This window comes from Syngnathus typhle, linkage group LG9, assembly GCF_033458585.1.
Source record: "Syngnathus typhle isolate RoL2023-S1 ecotype Sweden linkage group LG9, RoL_Styp_1.0, whole genome shotgun sequence".
NCBI lineage: Eukaryota > Metazoa > Chordata > Actinopteri > Syngnathiformes > Syngnathidae > Syngnathus > Syngnathus typhle.
The window spans coordinates 118,566-131,393 of NC_083746.1; the positions used below are offsets into that span (position 1 = coordinate 118,566).

General features: G+C 50.3%; 1 protein-coding gene across 2 annotated transcripts in view; it reads right to left on the reverse strand.

Moving 5' to 3' along the window:
- Positions 1-12,828, reverse strand: part of LOC133159652 (titin-like) — a 115,439-nt gene that overhangs the window by 66,607 nt on the left and 36,004 nt on the right. For both annotated transcript variants that reach the window (XM_061286868.1, XM_061286867.1), the window contains 35 exons: positions 12,630-12,798; positions 12,196-12,465; positions 11,842-12,108; positions 11,484-11,762; positions 10,989-11,397; positions 10,787-10,911; positions 10,431-10,697; positions 10,071-10,340; positions 9,694-9,993; positions 9,318-9,620; positions 9,052-9,239; positions 8,863-8,977; positions 8,501-8,788; positions 8,197-8,348; positions 7,927-8,074; positions 7,593-7,770; positions 7,332-7,453; positions 6,940-7,227; positions 6,464-6,760; positions 6,198-6,384; positions 5,997-6,112; positions 5,622-5,921; positions 4,625-4,924; positions 4,417-4,522; positions 4,101-4,297; positions 3,707-4,015; positions 3,331-3,609; positions 2,945-3,244; positions 2,571-2,873; positions 2,246-2,439; positions 1,977-2,160; positions 1,534-1,836; positions 689-988; positions 295-413; positions 6-183 (listed from right to left, as the gene is read on the reverse strand). In XM_061286868.1, the coding sequence (XP_061142852.1) occupies positions 6-183; positions 295-413; positions 689-988; positions 1,534-1,836; positions 1,977-2,160; positions 2,246-2,439; positions 2,571-2,873; positions 2,945-3,244; positions 3,331-3,609; positions 3,707-4,015; positions 4,101-4,297; positions 4,417-4,522; positions 4,625-4,924; positions 5,622-5,921; positions 5,997-6,112; positions 6,198-6,384; positions 6,464-6,760; positions 6,940-7,227; positions 7,332-7,453; positions 7,593-7,770; positions 7,927-8,074; positions 8,197-8,348; positions 8,501-8,788; positions 8,863-8,977; positions 9,052-9,239; positions 9,318-9,620; positions 9,694-9,993; positions 10,071-10,340; positions 10,431-10,697; positions 10,787-10,911; positions 10,989-11,397; positions 11,484-11,762; positions 11,842-12,108; positions 12,196-12,465; positions 12,630-12,798 (8,110 nt within the window). The remainder of the gene's footprint in view (positions 1-5; positions 184-294; positions 414-688; positions 989-1,533; positions 1,837-1,976; positions 2,161-2,245; positions 2,440-2,570; positions 2,874-2,944; positions 3,245-3,330; positions 3,610-3,706; positions 4,016-4,100; positions 4,298-4,416; positions 4,523-4,624; positions 4,925-5,621; positions 5,922-5,996; positions 6,113-6,197; positions 6,385-6,463; positions 6,761-6,939; positions 7,228-7,331; positions 7,454-7,592; positions 7,771-7,926; positions 8,075-8,196; positions 8,349-8,500; positions 8,789-8,862; positions 8,978-9,051; positions 9,240-9,317; positions 9,621-9,693; positions 9,994-10,070; positions 10,341-10,430; positions 10,698-10,786; positions 10,912-10,988; positions 11,398-11,483; positions 11,763-11,841; positions 12,109-12,195; positions 12,466-12,629; positions 12,799-12,828) is intronic.

The window sequence follows — 12,828 nt, forward strand, 5'->3', positions numbered from 1 at the left end:
TGTACCTTGTGGCTCCTTGACAGTGACGGGTTCTGTGACTCCGGGGGCTCCAGGACCCGCATCATTGACTGCGACCACTCTAATGTAGTAATCGGTCCCTTCGGTCAGACCTGTGACAGTGTAGGTCAGCTCCTTGCACCTGAACTCTGTGCTGCGAGTCCAGTTCTTCTCCCCAGCCACCACCTGATGACACAGGAAGAGCGATTTAGCCTGGAATGGCACGCGTCAGGTATCACCCAGAATAGTTTGCTGTTATTGTTTAGCAGCTTCATGAAATCAAGGCAACAGCAGAACCTTCTCAACGTGATAGCCCAAGATGTCCCCTCCTCCATTGTACAAAGGCGGCTTCCAGGCCACAATGACACAGTCTTTCCCGGTGTCTACGATCCATGGTGTTGGAGGACCTGGAGGCACTGAAGTGGCCAATACAGGTAAGCGGTTACCATGCAGGTCTTTGCGATTATAATGCTGCACATCCACTAAACGTCTTGAATATTATTTGAATGCTAATGAGGTCTCGTTTCAATTTTGTTCTGCCGGCATCAAACAAAATTATGATCTCGTATCACTCCTCATGAAACATGGAAAACAACAATTTCTCGTATGTCAACGCTTGGATTTTACAAACAGGGGGTGAACAATCTACTTAGTTGGGAATGGCTGCTACTTCCACAGTTGGATAACTTACGGATGGCGTCCATAGCAACGATGCGGTCCGTGGGTTCACTAAAAGGTCCGGGTCCGGCCAGGTTCTCGGCACACACCCTGAAGATGTAGGTGAGTCCCTCCATCAGGCCGCTAGCTTTCACTTCCAGAGAGTTGAGGAGCGTGCGGTTAACACGAGTCCAGTGTTTGCTGTTCACTTCTTTTCTCTCGATCCAGTAGCCCAAAATGGGACTACCATTGTCCTTTGGCTCGTGCCAGGTAATGTGGGCGGAGCTTGCTGTCACCTCGTGAACTCTTGGGGTGTTGGGTGCATCAGGAGGATCTGACGGGAAAATCGGTGGTTCCAAAGTTAGATCAGAAGAGCATCAGATAGCCGCAGCTCACCCCCAACGCTACAGCCGGGTCTGCGTTGTTTTGTTTGTTTGTTTGTCTGTTTGCAATATTGCCAATGTTTTATGTGATATAGTATTCTGTCGTATTGTTATCTTATGTCATATGTTCTGTACAGCGCTTTGTTACGGCTGTAAATCCCTGGCGTGACAACCTCTCAAAAAGAGCCCTATCAATTCCAATCTTAATATCATTGAATTGAACTGAATCAAATGGTTCAATTTTACAATTGAAGCGTTCTGAATCAGTTCGCAGCCCATGTATGGTACCCAGCAAATTGCCTATTGGAGTGATGTGCATCCCTAATTGTAACTCTCAAAAGATTTGAGATTGAGCTTTCTTGTGTTTCGTCAACTGTTAGGTCAAATCAATCACACCCTAACCCTAACCTTTTGCCATTAGAGAAGACATAAAGAATGAGAAATATCTGTCAAAAACCCTTGATTATCATTTCAAAGTCATATTGACAGCGCTTACCAAACAGGTTCTTAGCAACCTGCGGTTCAGACACCAAAGGTGGCCCGCATCCAAATTTGTTCTCGGCGCTAACTTTGAAGATGTACTCCTTCCCTTCAATTAGCTTGGTGACGGGGAAGCTGGTAGTCTTCAAGGTTGAGGTGATGGTGATCCAGCCAATGTCATCTTTCTTGTTATCCTTTTTCTCCAGGATATAATTCAGGATTTCACTGCCACCGTCATCCTCAGGAGGCTGCCAGTTGCACACAACGGAGGTGTTCCTGATGTCATCGAAGGTGAAGTTGATAGGTGGACCGGGTTTGTCTGCAGCATAAAACCTCATCAGAGCCAAACATTCAAAAATGACTTTTTTGTGTGGTAAATACTATCTCAAAACCTTTTTCTTTTTTTGTTTTTTTATTGGGGGGGGGGGGACATGCTTACAAATCTAAGGTCAAACTTACCGAGGACATTAACGACGCATGAGGCCGTGGCAACGCCGTGAGTATTCTCAACCTGGATGGTGAAGTTGCCATGGTCTGCTCTGATGGCCTCTCGGATCATCAAAGCGGAGTGACCCTTCTTTGTCTGGTCCAAACCAAGGCGCTCTCGCAGCGGCGTCACAAACTCTTCCTTGGCTTCAAAAACCTGGGAGAAAGTAGAACACCCACCTTGAATACGGGACAGACCTCACTTCAAACATAGACACGCTGGCTGCAGTCAGGGAACCCACCTTGGTTTTGGTCTTCTTCTTAACTTGTGGGACAACCTTTTTGGCGGGCTCTTTGGTGACATCCTCACTGTTCCTCATCCAGGTGACCTTGGGGTAAGGCGAACCCGAGATGTTTGCGTCTACGCGAATCTCTTCGCCTTTCTTCACGCACAAACCGCACTGCACACGGGCATGCAGGGTGACAGTGGGTTTCTCTGAAAAAGGAACACCAAGCGCTCGTCTCAAATTCGAGTCTGCAGCGGGTACACGCGATATCGCACAGGGATCCGATCACGCTGCGCTGTCGCTCGTAAAGCGGATTCTTTTGCCAATCGGTCCAACATACCGACTGGGTCGGCAGCCCGAATGGGTTGTGTGCTTCGAGATGGTTCGCTGATTCCGGCGGCATTCTCGGCTCGGACCCTGAATTGGTACTCCGTGTCCTCCTTGAGACCTGTCACCACGTGGCTGAAACCAGGGACCGAGCTAGGGGTAACCCTCTCGTAGCGGTCACCGTCCTTCTCTATCCTCTCCACGATGTAGCCTTGAATGGGGCAACCGCCGTCATAATCGGGAGCATTCCAAGTGATGACAATAGACTTGGAGGTTGGTTCTTGGGCCTCCACTTGGATGGGTGGGTCTGGTTTCTCTGCAAAGTGGATGGCACTTTAATGTTACCTCCGCCATTGGCCAAGCAGACACTGTCTGCAGGTAACTTACGCTTCATTTCCTCTATGATGACAGGGTTTCTCAACTCCAGATAGGCTCCGGCGCCCACCTTGTTGACGGCCTTGACCCGGAAGTAGTACTCGCAGTTAACATATAGGTCTTTCACCGCACAGCTGAGAACATTATCTCCTGACATGACAGGCATGTAGGTCTTCTTGGAGGCTTCACGACGTTCCAGCGTGTAACTAAGAACCGGTGTCCCGCCGTCATCCTCAGGTGCTTCCCAGCTGATCTTACAGGAGTTCTTGGTGACATCGCTTGAACTGATGTCTTTGCACTGACCAGGAAGCCCTAAGTGAGATGACAAAAAGTGCAGATGCGTGATTTCCCAAAATGTATGACGGTAATTATCAATTGAAATGTTGAGAGCAACATACCGATGACTTTGACGTTAATGTTTCCATTGGCAGTGCCCAGGCTGTTTGTGAGGGTGATGGTGTAGATGCCAACGTCAGAACGCATGCATCGGAGAAGTTCTAGGTGAGAACTGTTCATCTCCACTCTCATGGAGAGACGCTCGCCTTTCTGACATTCTACTGTGTCCTTCTGCCACACCATCTGTGGCGTGGGGATGCCTTTGTAGGGAACGTTTAGGTGCAGCTTCTCTCCCTCCGTCACCACCACATCCTTGGTGTCCAGCTCCATGGTTGGGGCACCTTGAGATCAGGCGACCAGCCAAAGTAGCAGTTTGAGTATGCATGCTTGCGGTAAGTATATCATCACATTCTGCTCTGCAGCTTTATTCATACTTACAGTCTGGATCTTTGGTAAAGACCTTGTCAGATAGCTCCGAGGGATCGCCTACGCCAAAGGCATTAATGGCGCGAACCCTGATGACGTACTTCTTTTCTGGTTTGATCCCATCTTGAATTTTAAACTCGAGGTCTTTGATCGGCCTGGTATTGACCCTGAGCCACTTCAGTTCCGGACGAGCCTCCGCCACCTCCACGTGGTAGCCTATAATAGGGGAGCCACCATCCTTGATTGGCGGCTTCCACGAGACGTTGATGTGCTCCCTGCTGCTATCTGGGACAGTCACCTCCAAGGGTGGCGACGGCGCACCTGAAGATCAAGACCGTCAGGGTTTCACAACATAGTATCTCGTCTTTGGAGATTCTTCTGCCGAACTGCACGAGTTGTGACTTACTTGTCGGATCCTCAATGGTAAGGATCTCGGTGGGTTCGCTGGGTTCTCCAACCCCTGCCTCATTTTCTGCACGCACTTGGAACTGCACCTCTGAGCCTTCGTCCACATCGACCACCTTAAACTGAGTTTGTTTGTCTGGAGTCTTGCAGCACTTCAACCAACGTGTTCCCACTTTGTCCTTCTTCTCTATCACATACCTATGAGGTTAACGCAATGTTAACGGCGGCAACAACCTGTACCTCCACGTAAGGACCTCTTTGTAATGGACCAAGCCTCGTAGAAACAACATCATTTCAAACGGGGAGTATGCTCTCACCTGGTGATGGGTCTACCGCCGTGGCTTTTTGGAGCTTCCCATTTCAGCTGCACATGTCGCTTGGTGACTTCCACCACAGTCAGCGCATAAGGAGGTCCAGGAGTAGCTGCAGGGGAAATTGATGTGTGGCTATAAGGCAGGCATTTTGATGGGCTGAATGTCAAACAAATTGGGTCCAACATTGGCTCAGAGCTCACTCAGAACGTACTGAAAGTATCTTTGGCAAGCACGGCGTCCTCCAGCTCACAGAATTCGCCCAGGCCTACCGCGTTTTCAGCGGCCACGCGAAACACGTACAACGAGCCTTCATTAAGTGGCGTCACTGTGTATTTGAGCTCCTTGACGGTGGTGTCCACCGTCTGCCAAGCCTTCCGTCGCACGTCTCTCTTCTCCACCACATAGTTGGTGATGGGCGAGCCTCCGTCACTGCTGGGTGCCTGCCATTTGAGATCAGCGTTGATCTTGGTGATGTTGGCCACATCCAGCCACTGAGGCGCAGATGGGGGGTCTGTCACATGGGAACAAGAAAGTGGACTTTTTAAACGACTATACTTCATGAAATAATCAAACAGAGTATGACTGGTGCAAGTATTCAAGACTGCCAAAAGATGAACTGGCATCATAAAAAGAAGAGACGTTCTTTGGAGAACAACAGTGTCCTCTGAATTCTGGATGGAGAAGACTGCTAATCTGAACGATATGTGAAAGAAGCCAAAATGATCAAAGGCAGTCAGAGGCACTCTCAAAATAGAGATTCATTGCGACGTCCCGACATGGCTCCCAAAAGACTGGAAAAGTGGGCACGAATGAGGTATTTTGCCGGAAGGAGAGAGAATGACCAGTTGGTACGCAGAACGCTCATTTACCAGCCACTCGTGGTGACAGCATAATCATCGATCATTCGACCACTCTCACCGCAAACAGGAATAGGAGGACGACACAACTCCCATGTACAACTGGACGAGCCTTTTGGATTCAAGGCAGGCAAAATGTCTGCAACTCTCAAGAACAGTCGTGTTGCCCCCTTTCAACTTTTGTGGCCGAAAGCCAGAAGGGAGTTTGCCGTTTCAATGACCTCGTTCCATCTTCAGGAGTAAACAAGCTACTACCCGCGCAGCTGGAAATCCCGGCGGCATGTTCAGAAGATAAAGGTTTGAATGTGACTGTTACTTTGAAGCGTGTCGCCTCCTCTGTCAGCCACTTACAGAGTCTCTCCTTGCAGACCACAGAGTCAGAGGGCTCGCTGGGTTCGCTCTCGCCGGCTCTGTTGACAGCCTTGACGCGGAAGGCGTACTCTTGCTTCTCCATCAAGCCTTGCAGCTGGTGTTCAGTCTGTCCAATGCCCTCAGCAATGCGGATCCACTCATCACTTCCTCTTTTCTGAAACTCGATGATGTAGCCATCAATCTTAGCTCCGCCGTCGTGCTCGGGCCTAGTCCATGCCAGCAGAGCAGAGGTCTTGCCAACGTCACGGGTCACAGGCTTTCCAGGAGCCCATGGAGGATCTGAGGAAGACAGAGGTGATTTGCAAATCATTTCAATCTCTCTCTGTTTGCACAGCTTCTTGCACTATAGCATACCAATGGGGTCTTTGATAAGGACTGGATCTGTTTCTGTGCTTGGTTTTCCAGTTCCAGACAGATTTTCAGCCAAGACCCTGAACCTGTACTTCTTCTTCGTAACTAGTCCTTTCACCCTGTTGTCAAATATTCCACAGGGTTGAAGGGGGGGGATCACAAGTTTCTGTGTCAGCAAGCAACTGAAATGAGATGTTAGGTAACCTGAAGTTGGTGTCCTTGATCGGCAGCTTGTTGCATCTGATCCATTTATCAGTCTCAGGATCAAACCTCTCGACCCAATAACCAGTAATAGGACTGCCGCCATCCTCATCTGGCTCAATCCAGTTGAGAGTCACGGCATCCTTGGCTATGTCAGAGGGAGTGACTCTCGATGGAGGGCCCGGAGGATCTAAAAGGAACGTGCTATTGAATATAGCGAAGGAATACTTCAAAGAGATAAAAAAAAAAAAAAAAAAATTCATTCTCACCAAATGAATACTTTGCAATAATGGGCGTGTGCTCGGCAGGTTCTCCGACACCGTACTGGTTTTCAGCACGGATCCGGAAGACGTACTCCATCAGAGCGGTGAGCTTGCAGGCCTTGAAAGTGGTGTATTTCACTGTGGCCGACAGCTTGGTCCACTCCTCTTGGTTAGCCTTGCGACTCTCCACGATGTAGTTGGTAACGGGTGAGCCGCCGTCGTCCCTCGGAGGGTTCCAGGCCAAGAGACAAGACTCGTTGGTGATTTCCGTGATGTCAAAGGCAGCAGGTGGCCCAGGTTTGTCTGAACAGGACAGGCAAGACAAATTGTTTGACTAATTCTCATGCATTTTTAAATTGAGATGACTTCTGTGTAGTTTTTGACTGCGTCCTGTCTGAAGAGCATGATTCTGAATGCCCATGCTAACAGCTATGACTGATGCACTTGTACGAGTAAGTGGCTAACTCTTGAGCGACACGCACCGAGAATGTTGACATCGACAGTAGCCGTCGCACGTCCGCAGGTATTGACGGCTTCAATTATGTAGATGGCGCTGTCGCTTCTGGTTGTGGTGGTAATAGACAACTTGGAGTGCCCCGGCTGGGTGTCGATGACAACGCGGTCGTCGGGCCGCAGTACCAGGTCGGCCTTGGTCCACTTGACGCGCGGATCTGGCTTTCCTTTGACGTCGGCAGGGAGTTCAATTTTGCTGCCGGCTCTGGCGGTGACGCCGGCCAACAGCTTCACATCCAGCTGAATCTCTGGAGGTTCTGTTGGGTATTTAAAGAAAGTCAACCACAGCAATATTCAAGCTGATTTCGCGTTTGCGCAGACTTTTGGACATTAATTTCGGGCTCCACCACTCGAGCCAAACCTTTAGCATCGACAGCCTGGATCTCGTCAGTAGCCTTGCAGGGTCGACTAGCTCCTAATTTGTTGAGAGCTCGGACTCGGTATGCATACCACTGCCCTTCGATCAGACCGGTGACCTGAAACCTAGTAGTGCAAAGATCAGGTGAGACGTGGCGACTCAGAACACACACACACGGACACACACGGACACACGCGCACACACGCACCCACACGCACGCACACGCACATCGGAAATAAGCCCTGAAAGGATGTCTTGACCTACTTCAGCTCTTGAACAGGATCGGAGCAGGGCTCCCACTTGTCGGTTCCACGTTGACACTTATCCACCACATAGCCTTTGATGTGGGAGCCACCGTCATACTTTGGAGGCTCCCAGGACAGAAAGATGCCCTTGCTGCTCTTGTCCCGCCACTTTAGATTTTCGGGAGGATCTGGTACAGCTGAAGCGAGGTTGTAGGAACTCATCAGAATGCTCTTGTTTTCTAGTTTGGCTTTTAGCGGCATATTCTCCTGCTCTTCAATTTCTTAGCAGCCAGCGCACCTTTAGCTACATGAGAGAATACGCCCCTTAATGCGTCAAGTGCATCATCACTCACTGGCAGGCGACGAGACATTGACGGGCTCGTTGATATAGGACGGCTCTCCCGCTCCGCATTTATTGCAGGCAGCGACACTGAACAGGTACTCCTTCCCTTCAATGACATCCGTCACTGTGTGCTCAAGGTCCAGGATTCCGGTGGCCACCTGGCATAGAATACCAAAAAGTCAAGGTAAAGAAGACGGCCATTGGACTCCAGTCCATCGTAATTGCATTGTATCATTTTGTAAATGTACTGGCAGTAAAACCAATGAAGCTCTTTGGCTACCTTTGCCCAGGTCTTACGAGACACTTCTCTCTTCTCAATCTGGTAGTGTGTGACAGGACTTCCTCCGTCATGCTCAGGAGCCTCCCACATCAAGTGGACATGGTGTCTGGTCACCTCGGCCACCTTGAAGTCTTTAGGAGCACTGGGACATGCTGGGGAATTCAAGAGGCATTAAAAGTCAACCTTACAAAGAAAAACAACCGGAATACTATGCACGTTGGCCGTCAGCCATGACACACACGCACACACGGGCGCGCACGCACACACGCACACACGCGCGCCAAAAAATAAACAGATCCATTACCGATAACATTGACATCAATCTCTCCAGAGACAGAGGACATATCATTTTCGAGCTGTACAGTGTAGGTCCCTTTGTCTGGACGGACACTTGGTGTAACTTTAAGCTCTGCATACGAGGGCTTCGTGACCACAGAAGCACGCTTCTCTGCTGACGTCAGCTCCTTCTCTTCAAACGTCCATTTGGCGGTGGGAGTTGGGTACCCAGTGATGGGAACTCTGATGGCGAGAGGCTGAGGGACAATGACTTCCAAGCCATTCCTGAAGGCACTCAGCTCCATGGTCGGACCCACTGCCGGGAACAAAAGGAATTTTACTGAGCACCCCAAATTGGCCGGCTCATCTTTTTGGCTCTAACGTTCATACCGTGAGGATCGTCGGCAAGAAGCGGGCCGAGTTGCTCCGCTGGATCGGAGATACCGGCGGCATTCTCAGCACAAACTCGATAAAGGTACTTGGAACCGTGTTTTAGTCCAGATACCTAAATAAAGAGGATCATTTTGCTGAGATTCTCAATGAAACGAGACAAACGAGGTGACAGGAGGCGCTCCGTACCCGGTAGAAGAGGTCTGCACAAAGTCGAGCATTGCAGCGTAGCCACTTGTCTGTGCCATCCTCGCACTTCTCGATGATGTAGCCAGTGATGATACTGCCGCCGTTGCTGGCAGGCGTCTCCCAGGTGAGCGAGACAGCGTCCTTGGTTTGGTCGTTGAAGTTCAGGTTGAGGGGCGGGCTTGGTCTCTCTGCAAGACATTCAGGTCGCAGGCAAATGAGATGTACATCACGAGCGATGACGGCCGCCGGTGTCAAAAGTCACCCACCGATGGGATCCATGATCTTGACGGGTTTGGTGGCAGCGCTGGGTTTGCCGAGGCCGGCCTTGTTCTCGGCTCGCACTCTGAAGATATACTCCTTGTTCTCGACCACGTCGTTGAGACTGGCCGAGCGCTCGCCGGCCCCGCAGGACATGCACGCCTCCCACTTTACCGACGTCCTGTCACGGAGCTCGATCACGTAGCCGGTGATCTCTGAGCCGCCGTCAAACAGAGGAGGCTCCCAGATGACGGTGGCACCAAATCTGTTCACCGCACTGACATCTACATTCTCCGGTGCATCGGGAACATCTGACGGGAGACAAAGTGTTTACTAAGGTTTTCCTCTTGATACAATGGATCACATGCCTGCCTGCCCGCTCACCAAATTTATTCTTGGCCTGAACGGCGTCTTCAGTGACAACGTGGGGTCCACTCCCAACACGATTTCTGGCGCAGACTCTGAACAGGTACCAGGAATCCTTTTGAAGGCCACTAACACAATACTCAGGTGCATCAGCGCGGTCTGTCGCCACCGTCCAGGCCTTGCGCTTGACATCGCGCCTCTCGACCATATAGGATGCGATTTTGCTGCCACCGTCACTTTCGGGCTCCTCCCAGGCCAAACTGACTTCACCGTCGACAGTGTCGGTGACCCTCAGGTTCTTGACGGGTCCGGGTACGTCTGCCGAGTAGCGATGGACGTTAAAAAAAATTCAGCGCGGTAAACCCAAATGAATCAAGCAATCCACTGAATCTCACCAATCACATCCAGGTTAACGAAGGCCGCATCCTCCCCGTGCTTGTTCCGAATGACCACCTTGTACTTGCCCTGGTCTTCTTTGGTGGGACTTTTAAGGCGGTACACTGTCTTGTCAACTGAGGTGTCAATGTTCTGGGGCAGTAGACTGGCGCCATCAAAGAACCACTCTACATCTGCCCGAGGGTAGGCATCGTAGGGTACCGTAATGACAAAGGGTTTGCCGACATCCGTTATCAGGTTCTGGTTTGTGGTTTTAATCTTTGGATGAGCTGCAAAAGCAGACAACCGAGTTTCATTTGGTTCTGCCATGGATGATAGCAGAGTCAGTCACTCGTGTGGTGCAGTGTGGTGGGACTCACCCGCCAGCTCCAACTTAGCTCGAGCATCTTTGTCTTTGGCAACGATCCTGTACTCGCCCTGATCTCGAGGTCGGAGCTCACACACCTGCAGTCTGTGAACTTTGCCCTCGCTGATCATCTGGTATTTGTCTCCTTGGATGATGATCATGTTGTTTCTCATCCACTTCACCTCCACTCTGTCCTTGTTGAGCTCCGCCTCAAACACCACATCTGAACCGGGAGGCTCCATACTGTCCTGAGGTGGTCTGATGATCTCTACCGGGGTTTCTTTCGGAGGAAAAACGTCATGCGAGAAGATTAAAATAATAATAATAATAAAAATAAAAACTTTTTGGAAGGAATGAAACAAAACATACCTTCAACAAATAGTCTGGCTCTGGTTCTCTTCTCTTCCACGCCACAGGCGTATTCACATTCGTCTTCTGGTCTGCACGCCTTGACGACGAGCCTGCACGTCTTACCTTCCCTCTCGGTGAGATATCTGAAGGGATATGCAGGCTTCCATAAACACGCTTGAAAAAACACCTTTGATGTCACCAGTCATTTGAGGGCGGGTACCTCGGCCCTTCTCGAATCTCTCGGCCATTCCTGTACCACTTGACGGTGGCCTTCTCTTTGGATAACTTGCAGGTGAACTCTGCATCCTCAAACTCGGTGACCGTCTGGTCTTTGAGTTGTGCAGTGAAGTCCGTCGGGGCCTCGCTGATGATCAATTCGGCCGCGCACTTGTCTTCGCCGACTTCAGCGCTGTATTCGCCCTCGTCCTCCATGAGGCAGTCCTTGATGTTGAGCGTGTGGTGGAGACCTTCGCTTCTGTAGATGATGCGTTTGCTGAGCTCCACCTCCTGGCCAGCCTTCAGCCATCTCACCGTCGCCTTTGGTCGGTTCACCTTGCACACAAAACTGATGGTCTTCTTTTCCTGGGTTTCAATGTCCTCTATAGGCACCAGGAACTTGGGCTTCTCCTCTGTAGATGAATTTATTGGGGTTAGGTTTAATATTGCATTTCACAATTAGCCACTGTTTTGTGTTTGCGTGGATTTGGTCTTTTACCAGTAACTCTCGCGCAGGCTGAGCACTTGGCGTGCTCTCCTCTGTGATTGGTCAGGCCGACAGTGTATTCGGCCTCGTCTATCTTGCGAGCGTCCCGAATCCTCAGGGAGAAGACGTTGTCTCTCTGAGCCACCATGTACTTGCTGCTCTCAAATATGGTCTCCTGGTTCTTTTGCCACTTGGCCTTTGCACCTTCAGTGTTGCTCTCGCAGTTGAAGACAATCTCGGTTCCCTCTTTGACTTCTGTGTCTCTGATGGGTGTGATGATCCTCAGTTTTTCTGCAATCGAGGACAGACTGTGCGTCACGGCCGTGGTCAGAGGGTCAGGGATAATGAGGGGAGAGCAAATGAGTCTCACCGATCACCAAGAGATCAGCAGAGGCTTGAACACTGCCAATGAGGACCATGTAACCTCCCTCATCCTTCAGCTCACAGTTTTTCACAACGAGAGCTCGTCTTTTTCCTTGGCTGACAATCTGGTATTTGTCCCCGCTTATGACCTCCTTCTCCCCTCTCAACCATTTCACATCATAGGTTTCTTTGGAGACTGAGCAGACAAACTCAGCCTTCTCTCCTTCCACAACTTCCTGGTTCTGCGGTCTGGCGATAAAATCGGCAGCAAGTTCTGGGGGTGTGGGGAGCAAAAGGACACACTTGCTGCTGTTCTTTCATTTGTCCAAGATCTGGTTCTGGAGCAGGATGTGTGTCGTACCATTCAGTTTCAGGACAGCAGCTGTCTTGACATCGGGACTCAGTCTGCAGTTGTATTCACCGGCATCCTCCATCCTCAAGTCTTGGATGATCAGGATCCGTTTACGACCATCCGCGATCTGCTCGTAGCGGCCGCCCTCCGGAAGTTCTCGGTCTCCTTGGTACCAGGTCACCTGAGCCCCGGGCTTGGAGACCTCGCAGATCATCTTAACGCTGTCTGTCTCGGTGCCCTCGACGTTGGACAGGTTCTTGGTGAACCTGGCAGCCTCCTCTGTAGTTAGAATAAATAAATAAATAAATAAATAAATAAATAAAATCACTTGAGGGTGAGGAAGCAAGCAGTTCTTCTTTTGTGTTTTGTTCTTTTCTTGCCAGGCTGTAAAGTGCAAATGGCAATCACACTGAACTAAAGCCATGGAGGTGGAGCATCCTCACCAATGACAGTCAGCATGCCGGAGCTCTTTGACGTCCTTGCGTCACACTCGTATTCCGCTTCGTCATCCATGGCAGACTTGTGAATGATCAGGATCCTCTGAAGCCCCTTGGCCGTAATCTCGTACTTCTTTCCTTTTTTTATCTCACAGCCATCCTTGAACCAGCAAACCTAAGGGAGGGATCGCAAACGTTGCTCAGC